The 27,579-nt window shown below is 44.0% G+C and overlaps 1 protein-coding gene and 1 long non-coding RNA gene across 5 annotated transcripts in view; one reads left to right on the forward strand and one right to left on the reverse strand.

The window, feature by feature from the left end:
• LOC100456717 (T-complex protein 10A homolog 2) overlaps positions 1-27,579 on the reverse strand; it is a 47,826-nt gene that overhangs the window by 5,396 nt on the left and 14,851 nt on the right. For 2 of the 4 annotated variants that reach the window (XM_063725091.1, XR_010140400.1), the window contains one exon: positions 25,860-25,944. In XM_063725091.1, the coding sequence (XP_063581161.1) occupies positions 25,860-25,944 (85 nt within the window). Of the gene's footprint in view, positions 1-13,156; positions 16,342-17,350; positions 17,469-25,859; positions 25,945-26,909; positions 27,324-27,579 lie in introns of those variants that run through there. The other 2 variants (XM_054558454.2, XM_063725095.1) reach the window with 2 other exon arrangements.
• On the forward strand, positions 16,150-19,577 carry LOC129060145 (uncharacterized). The gene is made up of 2 exons (XR_008526592.2): positions 16,150-16,360; positions 19,300-19,577. It is a non-coding gene; the product is annotated as an uncharacterized LOC129060145 (long non-coding RNA).

A 27,579-nucleotide genomic window follows, 5' to 3' on the forward strand; every position in this document is an offset into this window, starting at 1 on the left:
TTAAAGGATTATTAGGTGAAAACAGTACAAAAGAAGCCAGGAATTAACTTTCTGTGTTTTTTTTAAATCAACCATTTATTTGTGAAAATTATTTTGTTAACTTAAAGATCAGACAATTGTTCAGAGTGAGATAAATCACTGAAAGCCCTAATGACTCTGTTGTTTACAAATCCTGGGCTTGAAATCAGACTTTGTACCAAAGAGCTCCCTGTGGGGGCATCCTTCGGCTGTATTTAAATAGTGGCCCCTTGGCCTTGTCACCATTTGTTTACCATCACAACATGCGAGGTCATGGCCTCCCAGATCAAAGTATGCTGTCATTTCTGCCACATAAAAAGCATCTGCAGTCCTAAGACATAAAAATTCCAGTAGGTTACTTGAAAACATTATTCTAGTGAAAGTAGTCAGACACAAAAGGCCACATGTTGTATGACTCTGTTGATATGGAATGTCAGAATTGGCAAATCCATCAAAAGCAGATTGGTGGCTTAGGGGAAGGGTAATGAGGAGTGTCTGCTGATGGGTAGGGGGCTTCCCTTTGGGGTGACAGAAATGTTCTGGAACTATATAGAGGTGATGGTTGCACAACACGGGGAATTCACTAAATATCACTCATGGTACATTTAATGTTATGTGTGTTTTACCACAATAAAAAAGTTAAAAGCTGGCCATGGTGGCTCATGCCTTCAATCCCAGCATTTTGGGAGGACAAGGTGGGAGGATCTCTTGAGCCCAGGTGTTTAAGACCAGCCTGGGCAACATAACAAGACTCTTCTCACTTAAAAAAAAGAAAAATCATTTTTTTATTAAAAAAAAAAAGGGATGGGGAAGCGCAGACAGGCATATCTCCCAGCAGGTTCCTGGGTGGGCAGGCCTGGTCACAGGTCATAGCTGAGAAGAGCTGGAGCCAGTTGAGAAGACCCACCGTGGACTAAGGTCGGAAGTCAGCCTGCAGGGGCACTGCTAGACGCGTGCCTCCAGGGTCCCCAGGTGGACAGAACCACTCTCAGTCTGCAGGCAGGACGGGCCAGGACCGAGGTCCAGGGCCCTTTGAGGATCTGCTGTAGGACAGAGGTTGGCAAGCCTACTCTGGGGACGGAATGGTGTGTCTCCTGGCAGGACTCCGGCTGGGCAGAACTCTCCCAGATCATAGCCTGGTAGGAAAGGCTAGACCCGAGCCCCAGGGCTGTGTCAGGATCTGCAAGGGTCCAAGTTCATTAAGCTCCATCCAGGGGCACTGGTGGGTGAGACTCCAGCAGTTCCCTATGTGACTGGAACTTCTCCTGGGTGGCAGTAGAATGGGGCTGGAGTCAGCATTCAGGGCTTGTTCAGGCTCTGCAATGGGACGGAGGCCAGCAACCCTATCCTGGTAGCCTAGACCAGTGAGTCTCCCAGCAGGCCCCTGTGTTGTTAAGAGGGCTCCTGGGTCACAGCTGAGAGGGCCTAGAGCCAAGAGAGGGTCCCGTCAGCATCTGCTGTGGAACAAGACCCACCGCAAGCCTCTGGGTGTTTCAGATGGGTGAGTCTCTCTCTGGGTCCTTGTAGGAGCAGGATTAACCTGCAACCATAGCTAAGGCGGGCTGGTGCCAAGGCACAGGGTAATTTTCAAATCCATAGCTGGGACCATGTTGGTGGACCTGCCTGCTGAGTCACTGCTGTGCGTGACTTCTCCAGGACTCCTTGGCAGGTGGTTTATGTAGACTGGAAGTGAAGGGATGGAAAAAGATATTTCAGGCAAATGGAAACCAAAAGAGAGCAAGAATGGCTATCCTTATATCTGACAAAACAGACTTTAAGTCAATAACTGTAAAAAGAGACAAAGATGGTCCTTACAGAATAATAAAGGGGCCCATTCATCAAGAGCATGTTACAATTTTTAAGTCTATGCACCCAACATTGGGCCACCTAAATATGTAAAGCCAATAATAATCAATCTGAAGGGAGACATATACTGCAATATGATAGCAGCAGGAGGGCTTGAATACCCGACTTTCAACAGCAGACAGATCATCCAGACAGAAAATCAGTAAGGAAACATTGGGCTTGAACCTCACATTGGCCCAACTGGACCTAACAGTCATGCACAGAACATTCTCCAGGATAGATCATAGGTGAGGTCACAAAGCAAATCTTAGCAACTTTAAGAAGACTGGATTCACATCAGGTTTCTTTTCTGACCACAGTGGAATAAAAATAGACATCAAAAACAGGACGATTTTTTAAAAAAAATCACAAATGTGGAAATTAAGCAATATGCTCCTGAACAACCACTGAGTCAAAGAAGAAATTAAAAAGGAAATTTTAAAATATCTTGAGACAAATGAAAATGGAAACACAATATACCAAAACTTATGGGATGCAGCAAAAGAAGTTATAAAAGAAAAGTTTATACCAATAAATGCCCATATCAAAAAAAAAAAGATCTCAAATAAATCTGAACAATGCATTTCAGGGAAGTAGGAGAATAAACTCAACCCAAAGTCAGAAGAAAGGAAATAAAAACTAGAGCAGAAGTAAATGAAATAGACACTAGAAAAACAACAGAAAAGAACAATGAAACTACTTGTTTTTTTAAAAACATAAAAAAATTGTTAAATCTTTCACTAACTGAGGAAAAAAAAAGATGACAATAAACTCAGAAATGAAAGAGGAGACATTACAATTGATACCATAGAAATACAAAGAATCATAAGAAACTATTGTGAATAATTATATTCCAAGTAATTGGATAACCTAAAAGAAATGGATAAACTTCTAGACACGTATAACCTACAAAGACTTAATCATGAAGAAATGGAAAGCCTGAATAGACCAATAACAAGTAAGGATATTGAATCTGTAATAGAAAGTCACTCATTAAAGAAAAGTCCAGGACCTGATGACTTCACTTCTAAATTCTACCAAATATTTAAAGAAGAACAAATACCAATACTCCTCCACTCTTCCAAAAACCTGAAGAAAATACTTCCAAATTCATTTTACAAGGCCAGACAAGGACACTACAAGAAAGAAAATTATAGACCAATATCTCTGATGAACACAGACGCAAAAATCCTCAACAAAATACTAGCAAACTGAATTCAACAGCACTTCAAAGGATCAGAATCAAGTGGATTTTCCCCTGGGATTTGAGGATAGTTCAACATAGGCAAATTAATAAATATAGTACCCCATATTAACAGAACAAAGGGCAAAAATCATTTGGTCATCTTGATAGACACATACAAAAAAAGGATTTGACAAATTCAAAAACCTTTCATGATAAAAATTCTCAGCAAAGTAGAATCAAAGAGGTTACCTCAACACAATAAAGATCGTATATGCAAGCCTGCGGCTCACATCATACTCAATAGTAAAATGTTGAAACCTTTTCCTCTAAGGTCAGGAACAACATGAGGATACCTGCTCTCACCACTTCTGCTCAACATAATACTGGAAGTCCTAGTCAGCATTAAGAAAAAAAAAAAATAGGAAAGAAAGAAATGAAATTGTCTCTGTTTGTTGATGACATAATCTTATATATAGAAAACCCGAGAGATCTCACCCCAAACTGTTGCAAACTCAAATTCAGTAAAGTTGCAGGACACAAAATCAACAAGCAAAAAGCAGTTGCATTTCTACACACTAACAACAAACTATATAAAAAAGAAATTAAGAAAACCCCATTTACAATAACATCAAAACAATAAAAATACTTAGCAGTAAATTTAACCAAAGAGGTGAAAAATATGTATGCTGAAAATTATAAAATGTGATGAAAGAAATTGAAGATGACACATATTAAAAGATTATCCTGTGTTCATAAACTGTCAGAATGAATATTGTTAAAATGTCTGTACTATCCAAAGCAATCTACAGATTCAGTACAATTTCTATCAAAATCCCAATATCATTTTTCATAGAAATAGAAAACACAATCCTAAAATTTGTATGGAACCACAAAAGACCCCAAATAGCCACAGCAATCCTGAACATAGAGAACAGAGCTAGAAGCATAGCACTATTTATTTTCAAAACAGATTACAAAGCTAGAGTAACCAAACCAGCATGGTGTTCACATGAACACATACACATCGACCAGTGAGATAGGATAGAGAGGCCAGAAATCAAGCCACGTATTTACAGGGAATTGATCTTCGACTGAGGTGCCAAGAACACACAACAGGAAAGAGCAGTCTCTTCATTAAATGATGCTGGGAAAACTAAGTGCAGAAAGATGAGATTGGACCTTTTGTTCACACCACATACAAAAATCAACTCAAAATGGATTAGAGGCCCAAACAAAAGACCTGAAACTGTGCAACTACTAGAACAAAACATAAGGAAAAAGCTGCACAACATTGGTCTGTCAATGATTTCTTGGATATCACCCCAAAGGCGTAGGTAACAAATACAAAAATAAATGGGATTAGATCAAACTAAAAGTGCCTCCACAGCAAAGGAAAAAACAGAGGGGAGACACAACCCACAGGCTGGGAGGAAATATTTGTAAACTCTGTATGTGATAAGGGGCTAGTTTCAAAAATATATTTAAAAATTCAAATACGAGCAAAGGACCTGACTCGACATTCTCAAAAGAAAACACACAAATGGCCAAGAGATACATGAAAAAATGCTCAATATCACGAATCATCAGGGAAATGCAAATTAAAACCACAAGAGCACTTCATATCTGTTAGAATGGATATTATTAAAAAGATGATCCATTATAATACCCATTACCATATCCCTTCTAACAGGTATGAAGTGATATCACACTTCGTGTTTTGCTGGGGATGTGGAGAAAAGGAAGCCTTTGTACACTGTTAGTAGGAATGTAAATTAATAGAGCCATTGTTTTAAAAAGTATGGATGTTCCTCAAGAAACAAAAAATGGAATTACCATATGATCCAGCAATCTCACTTCTGGGTATATTTTCAAGAGAAATGAAATCAACATGTCAAAGAGATGTCTGCACCTCCATGTTCCTGGCATCATTATTCCCCATAAGACACGGAAGCAACCGAAGTGTCCAACCACAGATGAGTGGATAAAGAAAGGCTGGTGTATATCTACAATGAAATGCTATTCAGCCTTTAAAAAAGAAGGACACTGTCATTTGTGACAACATGGGTAAACCTGGAACACATTATACTAAGTGAAGTAAGCCAGGCGCAGAAAAATAAGTATCACAGGGCTTTCCTTGTACGTGTAATCTAAAAATGTTAAATTAGTTGAAGTAGAGAGTAGAATGCTGGTTACCAGAGGCTGAGGAGGGGGTAGGGGTGGCAAATGAAGAACTGCTAGTCAAAGGGTACAAAGTTCAGTGAGGCAGAAGAACTAAGTTCTATGAAGCCGTGGTGGGGAACTGCTGCGGGAGGGGCCAGGGAAGCAGCTGCGCTCTTGGTCGGCTAAGTGGAAGCCCACGTGCCTTGGTCTGTGGGCCTGGCTGAGGCGATGCAGCTCTCCCAGGAGCAGAGACTCACCCTGGCAGGAGCGTGGAATCCTGGCTGAGTTCTTCCCATTTGATATCAACAGCATTTTATGTCAGCACAGCACATACCCACCTGAAGCCTTCATTGGAGTGCAGAGTACAGACTCACCTTGCTTGTAACTACTGATCCTGTGCTCATACAATACCTAAATAATGTGCTCGAACAACCAAAGGATTGGCTATACAAATGTTCAGTTCATAAACTGGCCACAGTCATTGCAAATATTGAAAGTGGTGATGTCCTTGAAGGAAGGCACTTTGATACTAAGTGTGACAAGACTGCAAAAGATGACGGTGCACCCAGAGAACAGACAGCGCACCCAGAGAAAGGAGGACAGGTAACCCAGAGAAAAGACGACAGTGCACCCAGAGAAAAGATGGCAGTGCACCCAGAGGAAGGAGGACAGTGAACCCAGAGAAGTCTCAGAAAGCTATCCAGGACAAAATCCATCCAGCGATCAGATGAACCACAGTTAGTGACATTTCTGCAACTGTTGAATTTTCTTGTTCATTTGATCTATGATTTATGCAAAGATCTGGTTGTACCTGGAAGATGGGAAGAGTGGGGACCACAGTTCATGACCAACCGAGGAAGTCTCCCTTCGTTCATTTGGTGCTACATCCACACAGCTCACAGCATGGTGGCCCACAAAATCCTGTCAATGACCGAGGATGATATGAGGAAGATGATGTAATTTTCAAATGTGGTTTTCCTGAAACCAAGTCAACTATAGCTGATATGTTTTATTTCACTGGTTAATGTTTACATGGGAAAAACCAATATTATACTTTACTGAACTTTGTGTAATTGTTCCATTTTTTTGATACCTGTTAGGCTTACCATGGGGTTGACATAATGAATTTATTGCACATTGTTCAAAAGGAACCAGGAGGTTTTTGTCAGCACCGTAATGTAAATTCCATTGCAGATGGTAACTGTAGATGGAAAAACTTTTGCTATAAAATGAAATGCTTCCCTAAATCAGACATTCTGGTAAAGTGGCTTGACTCAGTACAGGTAGGGAGATATTTAAATATAAAATACAATGAAAGCAGTCTAAATATTTAGAATCTTGGTTTAGATCCTGAAAGTAACTAATAATCCATAAGCAATGCAATATTGCTCTACTGGATCCTTTTGACATTTATTTCATCATATAGTTTTCCATATTTAATAAATTTACAGATTTAATTTATATAACTTGAACCTATGAAGGACTGGATATTTCTACTGTTTAATGTCCTGTGATGTAGAACTCTCGAAAAAATTTTATATTTTATATAATCAAGCTTTAAGTAAAAAATGAAGAAATAAAGTTAAACGTGTTATTATTTTTAAATTAATTAATTAATTAATTAATTTTTTTTTGGCAAAGTCTTGCTCTGTCACCAGGCTGGAGTGCAGTGGCGCCATCTCGGCTCACTGCAACGTCCACCTCATGGGTTCAAGCCATTCTCCTGCCTCAGCATCCTGAGTAGCTGGGACTACAAGTGCATGCCATCATGCCCAGCTAATTTTTGCATTTTAGTAGAGACGGGGTTTCACCATGTTGGTCTTGAACTCCTGACCTTGTGATCTGCCTGCCTTGGCCTCCCAAAGTGCTGGAATAAAAGAAGTTCTAGTGATCTGTTGCATAGCATGGTGACGATAGTCAATAATAATGTAGTGTATATTTCGAAATTGCTAAAATAATAGATTTTCAATGTTTTCTTCACACAGAAAAAATGACGCCTGTAAAGTAATGGATATGTTATTTAGCTTGATTCAATCATTCCACAATGCAAACATACATCAAAACTTCACATTGTACCTAATAAATATACACAATTACTGTCGGTTGAAATTATTTTGAAAGAGGCAAGATTAAGCTGCTGCAAGTAGGGATGCAGAGTGGGTGGCACAACTGCAAAGAGCAAGGGGTCATCGCCAGGGTCAAGACAGTGACCTCTAACCGTGGCTGGTGCACAGGGAGGCTGCAGGTACAGCTGACAAAGCCTATGACCTCAGTCAGGCGTGGGGGTGTGCACCTGTGATCCCAGCTACTCCAAAGGCTGATGCAGGAGAATTGCTTGAACCTGGGAGGCGGAGGTTGCAGTGAACTGAGATCGCGCCACTGCACTCCAGCCTGGGAAACAGAGTGGGAGTCTGTGAAAAAAAAAAAAAAAAAAAAAAAAAGGCTGTGACTTGCTATGCATGGAGTTCAGAGAAAAGGCAGGAGAAAGACCATGTTCCGGGGAATTTAGACACGAGACTGGAATGAACACTTTTTTCATTGCCTGTTTTCACACATTTATACATTTATACTCTCTCAACTCTGTTCCAGGAAAGATTTAAAGGAGACAAGTAAGAATGCAAGCCCGTCAAGGCTGTTCCGATTTTAAATGTCAGTTCAGCTCCTACTTTATGGGGTTTGGCAAATAGAGTTAAAGGCCTTTTCCTCAAATGCTCAAACATTCCAATGAGACTAAATCAAGCAACCGGAATCACTTGAAAACCAGAGACCAGATTCCATTCTCCCTCCGTTTTTTTGAAATCTTCACTTCTTTATCACCAGCTGGGTTTCGATGACTCTTCAGGTGTAAAGGTCAACCTCATAGAAACGGGAAAACCTGTGTTGTTAGGAAGGATGGTTTTATGTGAGCATTTGAAGTTTTAGGGCAAGAATGCCCTCGGGCCATCTGTCAGGAAAACATCTGGCAGTATCTCTCCTAGGGTGAAACGTGCGCAGATTAAACTGAAGTAATAACGAGCTCACGTAGAGTCTGAGACGAGACAGGAAATTTATATGCACGGCATGTGAATTCGGTGCCCGGGCTATGGAGGAAAGAACACAGACGGTCCTTCTGAGGTGGGGCAGACAAAACCGCTGAAAGTGAAGGAGAATTAAGGCGCTACACGGTGGTCATTCAAAAAGCCTCAGACTTCCCCTCCTAAGAAGATGGAACAGGCGTGCGTTTTCCTCCTTCCCGCAGGTGCAACCGGAAACCTCGGGCAGTGCCCATCAAACAAACTCAGGAAGACCAGAGGCGGAGAGAGGAAGCCCCGGGGAGCCGGGGGACCCTGAGAACGACAGGGTGGGGCGTTCCTGGGTGTGTGTTGTTTTTTTTTTGACTCTTCCACCCCAAACTGGGTGCTCACAAGGACGCGGAGGAAAACAGCTCCCGCCGCTGTCTCCAGCCAGAGCACTGGGAGAGGCGCGGCTCCAGGAAATATTTCGAGGACCCTGGGAAATGGGTGGAGATCTCTGAATCTAAAAAACCTTCAGGAGACTGGAAGTGTTTTGAAGTTGAAGGTTATGGTTCCTTCTTATTTTGTCTCAAAACAGGATCCCCATTTCCCTTAATGTAGGATTCGAAGGCATAAGCAGAAGAGGAAAGGGGTGTCACGGTCAGAGCCGCCTAGAAGGCAACGAGAAGCAGAAGCGCAGGCCTGCTAGATGCTCTTCAGAGTGACTTCGCTGTGGGCTGCGGAAGGCAACAGAAGGAACTCAGCATCCACTGGCCACGTTCCCCTACCCGGGGCGGAGGACAGAGCCCAGTTTCTTCGGGCAGTGGCTCCAGCCAGCTCTGCCCCACAGGGAAGGAGCGCGGAGCTGCCACACACCGCAGGCAGCGCTGACACAGACTCGGCCTTCCGGGAGCGCAGGCGTGTCGGGGGGCGCCGCCCTCGTCGCTGTCGGGAGCCCCGCAGGCCCGTGGCCTTCTGCCTGGTTCTCCCGCCTCTGCAAGCCTCGCCTTCAGGACTCCGCCTCGCCTCCCTCTTTTCTGTTAGGAGACTCACGGGGCCGTCTGTCTGGACGATGTGTGCACATTTCTTACCACGATTCCTTTGCACACCAGCTACAGGCACCGCTGCGCTGGGGACGGCACAGCTGAACTGTGCTGGCAGCGAAGGGGCCTCACGGGGACCGCTCAGCTCCCTGAGGGCGCAGCCCACCTGGTCCGTGGCGGGGGGGAAGAATAAACTTCCGCGGTTTTCAGTGACCCAGTTTGTGGCATGGCACATGTTGAAAAGTTGAATCTGACCGCGTTACTTCAGAGATGCGCTGTGAGCTGCTTTGTGCCGCGAAATGACCTGTTTACCCAACAGCGCCCCCTGTAGCCCAGTGCCAGAACCGGCTTTTTCATGATGTTCCTACATTGTGTTTACAGCCTCCCTGTGCGGGGTTTGCACGCACAGGCGGACCTCGTTTTATTGCGCCTTGCTCTATTGTGCCTCGCAGATACTGCACTTGTTTTTACAAATTGAAAGTTTGTGGCAACTCCGTTGGGGCACATCTGTGGGTCCCATTTTCAAACAGTTTGTGCTTACTTCCTATCTCTGTTTCACATTTTGGTAATTCTTGTAATATTTCGAATTTTTTCATTATCATTATATCTGTCATGGTGATCTGTACCTAGTGATCTTCGATTTTACTTTGTAATTGTTTTGGGGAACCAACAACTGCACCCACGTAAGACAGAAAACGTAATAAATGTCACGTGTGTTCCACATGCTCCACTGACCAGCTGCCCCCATCTCTCTCTCTCCCCTCAGGCCTCCCTATTCCCTGAGACACAATTGTGGAATTACATCATTAATAACCTACAACGGCCTCTAAGTGTTCAAGTAAAAAGAAGAGACATACATCTCTCACTTTAAATCGAAAGCTACAGATGATTAAGCTTAGTGGAGAAGGCCTGTTCAAAGTTGAGGTAGGCTGAAAACAAGGCCTTTTGCACCCAGGAGTTAGCCCAGTTGTGAATGCATAGAAAAACCTCTTAAAGGAAATTAAAAGTGCTGCTTCAGTGAACACATTAATGACAACAAAGTGAAACAGCCTTATTGCTGATATGGAGAAAGTTTGAGTGGTCTGGATACAAGATCAAACCAGCCACAACACTCCCTCAAGCCAAAGCCTAATCCAGAGCAAGGCCCCAACTCTCTTCAGTTCCATGAAGGCTGAGAGGAGTGAGAAAGCTACGGAAGAAAAGTTTGGAAGTAGCAGAGGTTGGTTCATGAGGTTTAAGGAAATAAACCATGTCCATAACATAAAAGTGCAAGATGAAGCAGCAAGTGCTGATGGAGAAGCTGCAGCAAGTTATCCGGAGACCTAGCTAGGGTAAGTGCTGGAGGTGGCTACACCAAACCACAGATTGTCAGTGTAGATGAAACAGCCTTCTGTTGGAAGAAGTTGCTATCTAGGACTTTCATAGCTAGAGAGGAGAAGTCAATCCCTGTCTTCAAAGCTTCAAAGGACAGGATGTCTCTTGCTAAGAGCTAATGCAGCTGGTGACTTAAAATTGCAGCCAATCTCATTTACTATTCCAAAAATCCTAGGGCCCTTAAGAATTATGCTAAATTGGGAGGCCGAGGTGGGTGGATCACCACAAGTCAGGAGTTTGAGACCAGCCTGACCAACATGGAGAAACCCCGTCTCTACTAAAAAAAAAATACAAAAAATTCGCCGGGCATGGTGATGGGTGCCTGTAATCCCAGCTACTCTGGAGGCTGAGGCAGGAGAATCGCTTGAACCCAGGTGGTGGAAGTTGCGGTGAGCCAAGATGGTGCCATTGCACTCCAGCCTGGGCAACAAGAGTGAAACTCTGTCTCAAAAAAAAAAAAAAAAAAAAAAGAATTATGCTAAATCTACTCTGTCTTTGCTCTATAAGTAGAATAACAAAGCTGGATGGGAGCACATCTGTTTACAGAGTGGTTTACTGAATATTTTGAGCCCACTGTCGAGACTTACTGCTCAGAAAAAAGACTATTTTCAAAATATTACTGTTCATTGGCAATGCATCCAAGGGCTCTGATGGAGATGTGCAAGGAGAGGAATGTTGCTTTCATGCCTGCTAACACCGCATCCATTCTGCAGCCCATGGATCAAGGAGTAATTTCGACTTTCAAGTCTTATTACTTAAGAAATACATCTCAAAAGGCTACAGCTGCCATGGATAGTGATTCCTCTGACGGATCTGGGCAAAGTCAATTAAAAACCATCTAGAAAGGATTCACCATTCTAGATGCCATTAAAAACATTCATGATTCATGGGAGGAGAAACAATATCAACATTTACAGGAGTTTAGAAGAAGTTGATTTCATTCCTCATGAATGATTTTGAGGGGTTCAAGCCTTCAGTGCAGGAAGTAACTGTAGATGAGGTGGAAATAACAAAAGAGCTAGAATTAGAAGTGGGGCCTAAAAATGTGACTGAATTGCTGCAATCTCAGGATAAAATTTGAACAGATTAGGAGTGGCTTCTTATGACTGAGCAAAGAAAGGGGTTTCTTGAGATAGAATTGACTCCTGGTGAAGATGCTGTGAACATTATTGATATGACAACAAATGATTTAGAATATTCCATGAACTTAGTTGATGAGGCAGTGGGTAGGGTTTGAGGGGATTGACTCCAATTTTAAAAGAAGTTGTACTGTGGGTAAAATGCTATCAAACAGCATCGCATGCTACAGAGAAACCTTTCATGAGAGGAAGATTCAATCAATGCAGTAAACTTCATTGTGGTCTTATTTCAGATATTGCCACAGTCACCCCAGCCTTCAGCAACCTCCACCCTGATCAGTCAGCAGCCATCAACATCCAGGCAAGGCCCTCCACCAGCAAAACCATTATAACTTACTGAGGACTCAGATGATCATTAGCGTTTTTTAAAACAATACAGTATTTTTAAATTAAGATATGTTCATGTTTTAGACATAATGCTATTATACACTTAATAGACTACAGTATAATACAAACCAAACTTTTATAGGCACTGGGGAAACAAAATATTTGTGTGACTTGCTCTGTTGCAATATGAGCTTTATTGTGGTGGCCGGGAACCAAATCCACAGTATCCCCAAGCCCTGTCTGTAAGGTGAGGCAGCAGCCCAGGAGCTAGTGCAGCCTGCCAGGTGCTCTGTGTTCCCAGCAAGCAAGGACACTTGGGAAGTGATACAAAGACAGAAAAGTTTTGGTCATTTGAGAATCAACTCATAATAAAAAATAATGAAATATGGTTAATTGAAGTAAGTTGATTACAAATTGAAAATGATATTCAGAAGGAAAAAGTTATATATAAAGATGGTTGTGATACAAAAGAATATAATAAAACATTTAATTTTATTCCCTTTAATAAATGAGGAATGTGGTCTTACTCCTTCCATTGTCTGCTTCTAAAGTATAAACTTGTGTCTATCTGCAGATGCAGATAAGAAACCTGGGAAACCACAAGAAAGCCAAGTAGCCTGGGAAAAAATGGGCATTGAGCCACGAGCAAAAAATAACAGTTGATCCTGTTGGTGCCACCTAACAGCAGAGACGGCCAAGGACCCCTGAGCGTGAGTCTGGAGAGCTGCCCTGCAGCCCCACTCTGCCTTTCCAGGATGAGCCTTCTCCAGGAAGCCACTGCTCATTCAGAAAGTGAAGAATGCCAGTGTTTCCAAAACCAGCCCCAGCTCTGCTGACGTCTCAGAATGGCAGGACCACGCATGATGGAACACCAGGCAGAGGAGACGCAAATATACAAGGCGAGATGCCAGGCAGGGCCAGCGTCTCCATCAGGCACATGAGGGCCCACGATACTTTTAGGAACCCACGAAAATGTTTTAATTTCTCTTAAAAATCAGAAGGAAACAAATAAACTCTTAGGTATAAGAAAATGTTTCAATATACACCTTTATACAAATGCAGTAACAAAACTTACATGTTTAAATTTTTTAATGGAAAAAAGATCCCACAAAGGCAATGAAAGTCATGATGTGGACTGATCCCAGGTTGCAAAAAACTAAAACATTTTTGAACGGCGTTCATTAGAAACACAAGAATGCTAATGTAGGATGTCAGGTTTAACCATAAAAGGTTGAGTATGATGTCCAGTGACTTGAGTTTAAAATGCCGGAGGAGAAATAACCAGTGAGTAACACAATTCCCGCTATCACACCCACATCCACTGCAAGACGAACCACAGGATTTCTGTTTTTCTTTTTAAAGCAGGGAAAGAAGTAAAAATGACAACAAAATACAATTATAGTAATAATTCTAGGAAAATATAAAAATTAAATATAGAATAATGAGAAAATGGTTAATGTTGTAGAGTAGGTTCAAAGTGGAGGTATGTAAGAAGTAGGTGATAATCTGAATTGTTTGGCTGTGTCTCTTGTATAAGGTATTTGTTCAAAAGAATCAGCCATGCTAAACCTATAATTGCAGTATTCGTTAAGAAAATTTAATTAGAATCAATCTTTAAGTGCTCAAGCAAAGGTTGTTTCAAAGGTGAATTTGATAAACTGAGCATCAAACAGAGTCCTCATTTTTGGGCGTCAGCCTCCATGTTGAAATCCCTTTCACTTTAACACCAATAATCAGAGTTCACCAGGCCCCTCTCCATGTTCTCACCTCCTCGTTTGCTCCAGAGCCTTTGAGGCTCCACTCTCCACTCTAGCTGCTGGGGAGAGAAGGTGAAGGTGACTGAGCTCCATCTTCAATGTGTTCTCTAGATGGGGAAGGGCAGGTCTCCAGGTCATTGGGATACAGTGTGAGGAGGACCCGAGGGGTGCAGGGTTCAGGGAGCACTTGGGGGCCTTAGCCTGGGGGTGGGACAGGGTGAGCCAAAGAAGGTTTGCAGAAGAAACGATAAGTCGGAGGAAGCAGGATTGACCTAAAGGAGGGCCTTCTGCTTGATGTCGGCCGTGAGGAGCAGGAGAGAAGGGGCGGGAGGGGCTGTGCCTGATGGCCATGAAACCTGGGGGCCCAAGCTCTGAGAGGCACCTGTGCTCCTTAGGAAAACATGAAGCCCCACAGGACTCCACGCGCAGAGAGAGGAGGGCCCCACCCAAGACTCCCTTCAGGAGCAGCACCTGGGTGGAATGGACGGGACGACTCTGTCCTGGTCCCTTCTCATCCATCCCCACAGCATCCCTGAGCCATGCAGGGGATGAAGTGTCATCCACTTAGGGAAAAGGAAGTGGGGGACAGCTGAGGGTTTTTTTCCAAGGTGGCAGTAGACAGTGGCTCAGATGGGTGTGACTCACCCCATCTTCCAGCCCTTTATACTCCGTTGTTTTATGGTTGTCTTAATGCTACCTTTTTGACCAAGTAAACATGCTTGTGTACAATTTTCAAATAAACGTTTGCAAATAGGTGGATAGAGACCCTCTCCTCAATATTAATGTAATAAATATAATCAGATTGTACATCTAATGAGAAGCCTTCAGGAGATTGTTAAGAACTAAAAGTAAATTCTGGCTTTTTGTAAATCAGTATGAAATGTTGTTTTAATAAGCTTGTACTGATTTCCAATATTGCAGAATGTATATTCCACGAAGGGCTTCCCGCCGAATGCGCACACTGAATTAGTCTTATTTGGATGACAGATTTTACACCCATCGCTATTGGAGAGTGTACTGCAGGTGATATTTAATGAAAACTTCCAGTCAGGCAGGTGATCTGATGCCTGAGCACGGCTTCCTGATAAAGTTGCATGTTTGTTTCTTCCCCGATCTCCCCCAGATAATGAGAAGTGCATTTTTTCAGTACAGCCATGTATCATTTTGTTTGCTTCACTGACAATTCTTAGTATAAGCTGATTCAAAATAATCAAAGCAATAGGCAAGTTCATTCTTTCAGCCAAATCCAAAGTAGATTTTTAGTAATGGATTTGTTTTGCCAGTTATGCCTGACAAACAGCCTTGCATTGCTTTAGCATTCATCTGAAAAGGCTTCCATCCACTGTAATCGTAGTAGAATTCCTTTTTTTTCCTTCAAAGCCAGATAGCACATACTTCTTGAGTTACTTTAAATAGCATTACCAAATATTAAGGACTACAATGATGCATGCACAATTTTAAGGTTGAAATAATCCCTGGCACTAAAATATGGTATTTTATTTCATAAAAACATGAGTGCATACTGGAAAAAGATTAAATAACTATGCATCTTCTGATAAGATTTTCAAGAAATTATCTCTTTCCAAAATCATGTTTGGGGGCATCTACATTTCAGTATAAAAATTAGGTGAATGCCAATCTGCTTTTGTATTTCTAGGTGGCCTGCAAAACAACAAAAGAAGTAAGTAACTGGTTATCATTTTTATATTGGGATTAAAAAAATCTCGAGTTTCAGGAGGTGACATGCTGCCCGGGCCGCGAGAGGCCATGATAACTGCACTATTGGAGCCCTGACTCGGACGCCCCTTGGGTGTCCTTGGAGTGACTAGAATTGTCTCCCTCTTGTCCCAGCGAGGACAGGGGTGTCGGTGACCAGAGGGGACCCGGCCAGGCTGAGCTTCTGTAATTCTGGAGGAATGAGCCGTGCCTGGGGTGACCACACAGGGAAGAGGGGCTCAGCGCTTTGTGAATCAGCTGGTCCAAGGGCACTTGCTCTGCAGAGACCTCCTGGGTCCATCACAAGGCAGAAATGGCCCCTGTGATGATCAGAGAGGGTGCAGCCTTGCTGGGGGCACTGGAAATCGTTCTTCTGTGAGCCTCCTGTTCTCTGACGGGTGCTGCTCTAACCAAGTTTCCTAAATAGAGGAGAGAATGTCTTTTCCTTTGCAATTTCTAGATGACTTGGGTAGTCCTAAAGTTTTGGTGGCTCTCCAAGATCATTTAGGGCAGCTAATATGTTATTAGTTTTTGCCCGTTTTAGCAAAAAACTACAACTGACATTTCCCATGTGACACTGCGTATTGAGGGCTCATCTGCTTCTCGTCCAGGACGACGTTTCCAGCTTCATCTTTGATCTTAACCCTCCCGGAGGCATACTTGGTTTCCTGACAGCCGCTGCAATACAGTCTTGATGGTGCCACCCGGGTACTCCCTCCTCTTGAACTAGGTTGTGTGGATTTCTTTCTGCCCATTGCTGAGCACAATGTTTTGTCGCCATTCCTGAGAAGAGAAACACATGGTAAGGCGGCCTGCGCCAGGGCCAATGCTGCCAGTGTGGAGGCCAGGGGGGGGTGGGGGAGCACAGAATAATGCCCCGACCAGGGTCTGGAGCCCTCCTTCCAAATCTGGTTACATGAGGGTGCAGAAGGCCACGGGAAGGGGCAGCAAAGGCGCACAGGGGCTCAGGGAATCGGCAGAAACTCGCTGTGGGTGACAGAGGGCAGGTGGGGAGGGCCAGGAGGCAGGGCGGGAGGTCAGCCGTGTCTGCTCACCTGCAGGCTGAAGCCTGTGCTGACAGCTGGCTCTGATGGTGAGAGGGATGGCAGGGTTGACACAGGGAGTGACAGGGACACACGTTGAATCATTTCAGAAAAGTGGCCCCGGAGGTGACAGGGAAGATTCTGACTGCTGTGAGGAAGCTGGGGGAGTCTATTGTAATTGCCCAGGGGAGAAATGGTGAGAGCAGGAGACCTCAGACCTCAGAGAAAGGGTGGAGGCGGGGCAGCGAGGAGACACAGCCCACAGCGCTCGGTGTTCACTTTGATATCAGGAAAGAAAGGGAAGGTGTAAAACAACTTCCCACACTCTCGCTCAAGCAGCTGGGTGGATCTTTACTTTCTGCACAAACTAGCATTGAAATAGCAGCTCTGATGAGCTCTTCCTTGGTGTGCCTTAAACATTTGCTTGCACATGTTCTGCAATAGACTCCGGCTTCTAGACCACGTGGTCTGAGGTGGGCACTGAAGACTGGAGTGATTTTTACGGTTATAATTTAAATGAAGCTAATGTTGGTGAAGTAAATACCTAAAAGCCCATTTGAAACCCACAGTCTGTAGAAAGGGATTCAAATCAAGGCCATAAGACAAAACTTCTAGAATCAATGTCATTATTGTCTTTTTTTTATACAAGCACTTAAATGTTTGCAAAAACCTAAATTAATATAAAGAAATTGTTAAATACACAAACAAAAATGAGATGTTTTGAATTCGCATTGTCTGACTTTACTGACCTTTCCACCCTTACGATTGTTCCATCAGGAAATAAGGTCTCTTCCTGTCCATCCTTGAGACGTTTCACTGTCCCGTCGGGAAACACGATTTCTTTAGAGCCATTGGGGTAGAACTTTTCTGCAGAATGCAGTTTTTCAGTGTATGTTACATTGAATCTGTTTAGAAACATGTTCTATCCAAGTAATCTATAAAATATTCATGAGATTTATAAAGAGTATTTTCTTTTCTTTTCTTTTTTTTTTTTTTTTTTTTTTGAGACAGAGTCTCGCTCTGTCGCCCAGGCTGGAGTGCAGTGGCAAGATCTCAGCTCACTGCAAGCTCCACCTCCCGGGTTCACGCCATTCTCCTGCCTCAGCCTCCCGAGTAGCTGGGACTACAAGCACCTGCCACCACGCCCGGCTAATGTTTTGTATTTTTAGTAGAGACGGGGTTTCACCCTGTGTTAGCCAGGCTGGTCTTGATCTCTCTACCTCCTGATCCGCCCGCCAATGCCTCCCAAAGTGCTGGGATTACAGGCGTGAGCTACAGAGAGTATTTTCTAATCATCTGGCTTTATAACTAGGGTTGCCAGGTATAATACAAAATGGCCAGTGAAGTTTGAATTTTAGATAAATGATGAATAATTTGTTATTATTATTATTTTTTTTGAGACAGAGTCTCACTCTGTTGCCCAGGCTGGAGTGCAATGGCACGATCTCGGCTCACTGCAACCTCCACCTCCCCAGTTCAAGCGATTCTCCTGCCTCAGCCTCCTAAGTAGCTGGAATTACAGGCATGCGTCACCACGTCTGGCTAATTTTTGTATTTTTAGTACAGACAGGGTTTCACCATGTTTGCCAGGCTGCTCTCAGACTCCTGACTTCAGATGATCTGCCTGCTTCGGCCTCCCAGGGTGCTGGGATTACAGGCATGAGCCACTACACCCGGCCAAATGATGAATAATTTTTAACATAAGTATATTTCAAATATTGCATGGAATATACTTTAATACCAAAAATTACTGTTGTTTATCTGATATTTCAAATTCAGTGAGGGACTTGAAACTTTATTTGTTAAATCTGGCAATCCTACTTATAATAAAAGTTTAAAGACTTCAATACTATATGAAAATACTCAAGAAGAGAAACTTTGTGAACATCTGAGAACACATTTGCTGTGTTTCACTGTTTCAACCAGGATGTAAACAACATACACACCTATCTTTGCAAATTCAGTAAATTTCTATTTCTAAACCAGGACACTTGTGTCACTTAGCTGCTTAAATCTATTTTGTGGTGATCTGCTCTACTATGGGCTGAAGGCTGTGCCCTCCCCAAATCCCTATGTTGAAACCTAATCCCCAAAGCAATGGTGTTGGGAGATGAGGCCTTTGGGCTGTGACATGGTCATGAGGGTGGGACCCCGTGAACGGGATTAGCGCCTTTACTAAAGGGACCCCAGAGAGCTATCTCGCCCCTTCCACCATGTGAGTTGCAATGAGAAGATGTCGTCTGTGAACCAGGCAGCAGCCCTCACCAGACAGTGAAGCTGCCGGCACCTTCATTATGGACTTCCAGCCCCAACACCGTTGTTGACAAGCCAGCCAGTCTATGACATTTTGCTATGGCAGCCTGAACAGGATAAGGCACACTCCATAAAGAACCGGTATTCAACATGCATTTTTGTACCTGCTCTTATCATTTTTTATTTATACTTGAACATCTTGCTCTAGGCAGAATGATCTCGGTCTCATTAAAGCACAAAATGTAGATTCTCCCAACTTTGCTCAAGTGATCTCCGTGGCTGAAAGTTTCCTTTCCCTCCCATGCGCCGTCTGACTCCTTGAGTCCCTATGTTTGAGGTCAAAGCTCCATTATGAACCCCACAGTCAGTGCCCTCTGCTTCTGAATGCTTTTGACTCTTGCTATGGGGTAAACATTCAACTTTACATTTTCATATTGATTTGCAGTTTTCAGTTGGATAATAAATTGTAGGAAAGAGCCATAATTCACCCTCTACAGTATTCTCCAGGGATGAATAACAGTGATTTTCACCTTGTACTGGAGACAGAACCCTTGGACGCTGAGGTACTTGCTGTGGAGCCTGCTGAAATACTGCTGCACTGTGTCTATTTCTTTATAGGAACAGGAATGGGATTACAGTGCCTGCATGTGGGGTACATTCACAGCTGCTTGATGTGTTTGTGAAAAAAAGAAAAGCTGCCAAATTAAACTTAATTGATGAGTTTCCATTTGTTCTTTTTTTTATTGAGACGGAGTCTCCCTGTGTCACCCAGGCCAGAGTGCAGTGGTGTGATCTCAGCTCACTGCAGCCTCCACCTCCCAGGTTCAAGCGATTTTCCTGCCTCAGCCTCTGGATAGCTGGGATTACAGGCACGCACCACCACACCTGGCTAATTTTTGTATTTTAAGTAGAGACAGGGTTTCACCATGTTGGCCAAGCTGGTCTCGAACTCCTGACCTCAAGTGATTTGCCCGCCTCAGCCTCCCAAAGTGCTGGGATTACAAGCGTGAACCACCATGCACGGCCTCCATTTGCTTCTTTTTTAGTGTGTGTGTGTGTGTGTGTGTGTGTGTGTGTTTAGAGACAAGGCCTCGCTCTGTCACCCAGGCTGGAGTGCAGTGGTGTGATCATGGCTCACTGCAGCCTCAGACTCAGAGCTCGAGTGATCCTCCTGTCTCAGCCTCCCAAGTAGCTAGGACTATAAGAGCATGCCACGATGCCCAGCTAATATTTTATTTTTTGTAGGAACAGGGTCTTGTTATGTTTCCCAGGTGGTCTCTAACTCCTGGCCTCAAGAGACCCTCCCGCTGTGGCCTCTCAAAGCACCAGGATAACTAGTGTGAGCACCATGCCTAGCCCACAAACTATATTTAAGAAAAATGAATACAGTGAAGAACCTGACAACTGAGGAAAAATTCTACCCCTTAAAATAATTTTTAGCACAAAATGGTAAAAGATTGTTTCCCGGTTGTATATTAATGGAACACCCTGGAGAAACTGGGAGCTCTTCTTTGGGTCAACAGCTGAGAGCACCTGAATTCACTCCCTGCCTGGTACATATCAATGCACGACTCTTGGCTGATTTGTATGAATGTATAAGCACCATGCATGTCACACACAAGTGCACCTGTACAATGGGAGGAGTGGAAACAATGGGACTTCTGTTTCACTCTGTTCCTGAAATATCAGCCGTAGGCAGAACTGTTGAACGTATGATAAATGTATCCAAGAACAGTAACAGAACTTAGAATTCCTGCTGGAAAATTAACTGATCAGAGACCTTCTACATGGACCAGCTGAGAGTCAAAGTTTTAGGCCTTTTAAACAAAAATAAAATACAGACCTATAAATACTTTTCTTTTTCAAAAGACTGGCGGTAATATTAATCCCTCAGCATGGCCTTTGCAAACTAGCAAGTGTAATTTTTCTTTGTCGAATGTTTGCTGGAGGTCACTCAAGAAAACAATTGCTCTAGTGCCCACTTTGCTGCTACGTGCCCAGTCAGAGCCTAAATGACAGCTTGTGAAGGCAAAAATTGTAACAAGACACACAGCTGCACTGGCTGAAATAGTAGGACAAAAAGAAAAAGGGTTGGGAGCCAGGAACTCGTAGGACAACGTGAGTCTCAGCAGCCTCAAGGGCCCGTCTGGAGGTCCCTTGTGTCACGGAGGAGCAGATGCCCCACAGCGGCCTTGGTTCTGCCCTGGCAATGGGGCAGATCAGACATCCCACCCACACATCCACTACAAATACTGAGGAATGCTCAAGCAAATCACAAAATCCCTGGGAAATGAACATGCAAGTTCATGGAAGGGGCCACAAATCCCAGAGGGTGCTGGAACGCAGACTCGAACCTGACCTGCGGCTGCCTTGGTGACCTCTGCAGTCTCCAGGAGGTTTGGCCCTTAGTCGCTCTGCTGGGATAGGATGAAGGGCTTTGTCTAGGAGCTTAAAGAGGACACTCTCTGACGGTTAGAGCCCCAAGGAAAGAGGGAACTAGAAAATATCTCCCTGCCGGCAGATGGAGAGCACCAAGGAGTGTTGCTGTCTCTCTCTGAGCTCTTTCCAAAGAATGTGTCACTAAAGGGTGACCCTCATTTACCCTTAGCAATTGCAGCTCTGCTACCTGTACCTGGGACACCTTAAACTAAGAAGCTAACGTGAAGTGATCCCAGGCTGGTCGTGCCCTGGGACACCTGGCAGAAGAAAACACAAAGCTTTCTGGATACTATCTCCCAGACTGGGCCCCATAGGATTGCCACCAACACAAGCTGCCAGCACAAATATAAAATAGGTGAGGGGGCGCAACACCATGAGGAAGTGCCAGAAGTATTGGAAGCAGAGACAAGCTAGCAGCAGCCAGTGCCACGTGGAGCTCCGACACGGCAAGCGTGGTGCTACCAGAAACTGATGACAAGGCATATGTTTGTAGAATATTTTAAAAATTAAAGTGGGAAATTAAAAATGAAAGAGAAAAAATTCTTGGTGGATTTGAAAATGAACAAATGAAATGAATATAGTCTTCACAATTAAAGCTAAAATGATGTATTAAATAGTACATAATACTCAGCTGAAGAGAAAACTGAGGGTACATAATACTCAGCTGAAGAGAAAACTGAGGAAATAGATAAATAATTTACGCAGATGATAACAAGAAAATATAATATGTGAAGATAGAAAGACGCTAGAATGAGGCGGTGTCATGCACCTATAATTGGAGGTGGAGGAAAGGTAAGATTGATAGAATATTTTAAAAATTAAAGTATGAAATTATAAATGAAAGAGAGAAAAAATTCTTGGTGGATTTGAAAAAGAACAAATGAAATCAATATAATCTTCAAAATTAAAGCTAAATGATATATTAAATAGCACATAATATTCAGCTGAAGAGAAAACTGAGAAACTAGATAAATAATTTACCCAGATGATAACAAGAAAATATAATATGTGAAGAGGGAAAGAGGCTAGAATGAGGTGGTGTAATGCAGCTATAATTGGAGTTACAGGAAGAGAAAGAATGGAGGAAAGGTAAGATTGGTAAAGATAATAGTTCTGAATTTCCCTGAACTCGATAGTGTTCCCAGATAAAATATAGGACACCCAGTTAAATCTGAATTTTCACATAAACTACAAAGGACTTTTTAGTGTATGTTCCACATACCTCATGGTACATACTCATAATGAAAAAAAATCATTTATTGTTTACCTGAAATTCAAATTCAACTGGGCATCCTGCATTTTTATTTGCTAAATCTGGTAACCCTAGCTTATGAAAGACACAGTGATTATATTTAAGACGCACAACAGGCTGGCTGCGGTGGCTCACACCTGTAATTCCAGCACCTTGGGAGGCTGAGACGGGCGGATCATGAGATCAGGAGATCAAGACCATCCTGGCTAACATGGTGAAACTCCGTCTCTACTAAAAATACAAAAAATTAACCGGGCGTGGTGGCACACACCTGTAGTCCCAGCTATCTGGGAGGCTGAGGCAGGAGAATCACTTGAACTGGGGAGGCAGAAGTTGCAGTGAGCTGAGATCACGCCACTGCACTCCAGCCTGGGCAACAGAGTGAGACTCCATCTCAAAAAAAAAAAAAAAAAAAAAAAGCACAACAAATCCCCAATACAATGAACAAAATTAAATCCATAACTAGACATACCATAATGAAACTGGAGACAGAACAGTTCTTAAAAGCAGCAAGGGAAAAAATCACGTTGGAAGGAAGAAATTAGACCACCGTCACAGCCTCCAGCAGACACCGTGTGGGACTGGAATAAAGTCCTCAACACGCTGAGAAAAATCACTGTCATTCCACTGCTCAAGACTCTCCAGTGGCTTCTCCACAACGCTCTACACAGCCTGGTCCTGGCACTTTGAACTCATCTCCTCTACCCCTGCCACACCGGCCTCCTTGCTCTTCCTCGGCACACCACACACTTTTCACAGCTCTTTCTCACTCCAGAATGTTCTTCCTGACACGCACACAGCTCCCTCTCTCACATCACTCATGGCTCCCTGAAATATCCCGCTTCAGTGAGGCCCTCCTCAACGGCCTGCAGATGGCCCCCTAGGGCAGCAGCCCAGCACTCTCCCTCTCTGCTTTTTACCCTCTTGTTTTTCTCTGTAGCTTTTCATAGAGACTGGTTTTTATATTGATATTTATTTTTACCTGATTATTTTATGCTTCCCTCCAATAAAATGTCATGAATAAGAACTTTTCACAAATTTGCTCACTGCTGAAGCCCTAGCCCTAAAACAATGCCTGCCACAGGGTGGCCATGTAATAGCTATGGGATGAGGGGTCAGAAGGTGCATCAGGACGAGAGACCACTCATGAACAAGGCAAAACAAAGGACATTTTCAGATGAGCCAAAAGTGTTGATTGCCCCCATCTCTTCATGCTCATCAAGTAGAAGGAAATTGTGCCAAGAAGAAAGGCCCAAAATACAAGAAAGAAGAACCCCAAATTCTGCATAAATTTAAAAAGTTTAAACTGGCTGCATAAACTCCATGGTAATAATCATAACTAATACTGGAGGTGAAATCAACTTAGAGTAAAAATCCTGGCAGAAGCCAACACAATGGCATGAAAGATCAGGGAAGAGAATTTGAACTAAAAGACTCTTGGTTTGGTTGTAGAGGACGGTACGGATACTTATACATTTTCAGTTTATGCAATAAAACCTCAGGTTAAAAGGAAAGTTATTTTCTGATTATATATTTTTCTTAATGTCTATTTCTTATAAGATCACATTTAAAGGTAAAGATTTAGAAATAGCAAAAGAAAGAATAGAAACAGATATACCAGGCATATATTAACTAACTGAAAGAAAGCTGCTGTACCTATTAGATTTAATAGACTTAAAGCAGAAAGCATTAAAGGTAAAAAATATGTGTCACTGGTTAAGGCTTTTTAAAAAGAAACCAATTCATAAGAAAGAGAAAAACTACAAATAAATATTAGCAAATTCATAACCAAAGTAGGAATTTTTTTTTTTTTGAGATGGAGTCTTGCTCTGCATCCAGGCCTGAGTGCAGTGGTGCAATATGGGATCACTGCAACCTCTGCCTCCCGGGTTCAAGTGATTGTCCAACCTCAGCCTCCTGAGTAGCTGGGATTACAGGTACGGGCCACCACATCCCGCTAATTTTTGTATTTTTAGTAGAGACAGAGTTTCACCATGCTGGCCAGGCGGATCTCGAACTCCTGACCTCAGGTGATCCGCCCACCTTGGCCCACCAAAGTGCTGGGATTACAGGCATGAGCCACCGTGCCCAGCCCAAACTGGGATATTTTTAACACAGTTCCCTCATTATCTAATGCAGTGGTCCCCAACCTTTTTGGCACTAGGGACAAGTTTCGTGGAAGACAATTTTTCCATGGACTGGCATGGGTGTAGGTTGTGGGAATGTTGGATGATTCAAGTGCACTAAATTTACTATGTACTTTATTTCTATTATTATTACATTGTAATGAAATAACTATACAACTCACCACAATGTAGAACAAGTAGGAGTCCTGAGCAATGGCATGACCTCGGCTCACTGCAACCTCCACCTCCGAAGTTCAAGCGATTCTCCTGCCTCAGCATCCCAAGTAGCTAAGATTACAGGCACCTGCCACTATGCCCAGCTAATTTTTTGTATTTTATTTTTAGAAGAGATGGGGTTTCACTATGCTGGCCAGGCTGGTCTCAAACTCCTCACCTTGCAATCGGCCTGCCTTGGACTCCCAAAGTGCTGGGATTACAGGTGTGAGCCACTGTGCCCAGCTGCCCTGAGCTTTTTTTCCTGCAACTAGAGGGTCTCATCTGGGGCTGAAGGGAGACAGTGACAGATCATCAGGCATTAGATTCTCACAAGGAGCACGCAACCTAGATCCCTCGCGTATGCACTTCGCAGTAGGGTTTGCACTCCTTTGAGGGTCAAATGCTGCCACTGTTCTGAAGGCAGCGGAGCTCAGGTATACTGGATCCATGGGGAGCGGCTGTAAATACAGATAAAGCTTCCCTGGCTTGCCGTCCGCTCACCTCCTGCTGTGCAGCCCAGTTCCCAAGAGACCCAGGGGTTACCCAGAGGACGGCATTTTAAAGTCCACGTGAGACTTCGGGAAAGAATGTGGTGGCTTTTAGGACAATGAGCTGACCGCGCTGTGCAAATAAGTAACACCCATTTATCTCGGTTGTTGCTCGAGCCATGTAGCCAGGCCCACCCAGAAAAGCTTAAACACAAGCCCCCGACTGAGGTCTGACGGCGTTTACAGAGGCTTCCAGACCTGGGTGCACTTACACACCCGCACGGAAGCCGCGAGCTCACAGCTCTTGGATAAGAACCAGGAAAACATGCATTAAGCAGGGTAAGCCCTAAATTATCTGGACAGCTGCTGCTGTGGAGAACTTGCCTACAGGGCTCAAGTATCTGCTAACCTGCGAGTCCCCACACCTCTCCACAATCACATGCAAAGGCACCTACCCACGCGGGTTCCTGGTGACGTCACTCACCTGTCTGCTTGTTAGGAAACTGCACAACTTCCAAACCATCAGCGTAGGTCGTGCGCATCGTCTGAGCATTTGCATGATAGTAAATCTGTAAGCACCAGAAACACCTATGTTGGGAGGCAGTCTGTGTTATCATTTTGAACCTGGATTTAATCTAGTAAAGTCCTTCCTGCGGGTGGGTAAAAGCACCATCCCAGCAGGTGGGAGTGGGCTGACCTTGTCCATGGGCACCCTCCACAGCAAGGGGGCATGGGGAAAGGGCAAGCCCAAAAGTCAAGACATTGTGGCTCTAGGCTCGTGGGAGAGAGGACTGGACCGAGGTGGAGTTCCCTGTCCTTCACCTAGTGGGCTCTGAGCTAGAGTTTGCTGGGGCTGGCAGCCTTGGGGGCCTGCAGGAGGTCCAGGTCCAGCATAGTGAATATGAGTGAGGAGCCCCAAGACTCAAATCCCACAGCTCGTAGACCAAGAGTCTCCCAGCAGCTCCAAACAACAGAAACACTCCCCGGGTTGTGCCTCTTGAATTGTCGTGTTACTGTGAAGTTTCCCATCATTGTGACTCCCTCTGGTTTCCAATAAAGTGGGGAAAAGAAGAGGGGAAGGAGCTGCTTTGGAAGAGGACAGTCATTCGGGAGGGGAGGGGACGTTCCTTATGCTCAAGCGAGACTTGACTATAAGTAGGGAAGGGGAATTATTAAAAATTAAGGGTCCAGAACTAGAAAACCGTGGGATGTACATGTTTGTTTTGAAGTGGGACCACGGAGGACAGGCATCCACTCTCTCCTGGGCTCTGGGACCCCGGTGTGTCACTGCATGTCTGCCATCTATCATGGCAAGAGCATCACTGCCCGTCAAAGAAAGGCTGACAGAAGGCAGGAGAGAATAGGAGAGGTGACTTATTGAGAAAAACCATGGCACTGAAGTCGAAGGGACTATTTCTGTGCCATTATTTTAAAGGCATTTTTCTCACATGGGGGAAATTTGTCCAAATGCCAGAAGAAACCCACAAATTCTCAATTCTGCATCATCCCAATAATCATCAAGTCCAAGCTCAGGCTCCTCGCTGGGGTCAGGGTTCCCTTTGGAGACCAGAGAGGTTTGAGGGGAACAGAGGTGCTCTCAGGAGACCTGGGGAGGTGCACACTCGCTGGCCTGCAGTGGCCATTCCCTCTGACCACGCAAAAGGTCAGAACAGGAGGATGTCCTTCCAAGACCTATGCCAGGCCCTGTTCTCTCCTGCTGATTCATCCTCACCGCATCAATTCTTATATTGTCACACTCTGCCTCCCTACACCCCCACATCTGGCTAAGAAACAGCTATTTCCTACCCCAAAGTGACAGAAACTTAGACCTCACAATGAAAGGCTGGGGCAGGCTATGAGATCAGTATCACAGATTCCTCCACTGGGCAGTGGAGTAACACAGGCCACCGTCTAAAAGGGGTCATCCAAGCTCTTTGTTTGCATTTCCCTGCAAAAAAGGGAACATGCAAGTTAGTTCAGGTCAGTGGAAGAGCACGTGCTGGGCACACCATGCCTGTGTCCACACTTGGGGCTTCTAACATCCGCCCTCAGGAAGGGTCAAGAGGCTTAGCTGGGATAAAATCACAGAGCCACAAGTAGGCGCCTCTCATTAAAGCAAGTAACACAAAAAACAGAGACGCGCTGTGCAGTCTTTCAGAACTCCTGGACCCTGTGCCTCTAAATTTGTACCCAAAGCTTGGCTA

This window comes from Pongo abelii, chromosome 5 (genome assembly GCF_028885655.2).
Source record: "Pongo abelii isolate AG06213 chromosome 5, NHGRI_mPonAbe1-v2.0_pri, whole genome shotgun sequence".
NCBI classification, from domain to species: Eukaryota; Metazoa; Chordata; class Mammalia; order Primates; family Hominidae; genus Pongo; species Pongo abelii.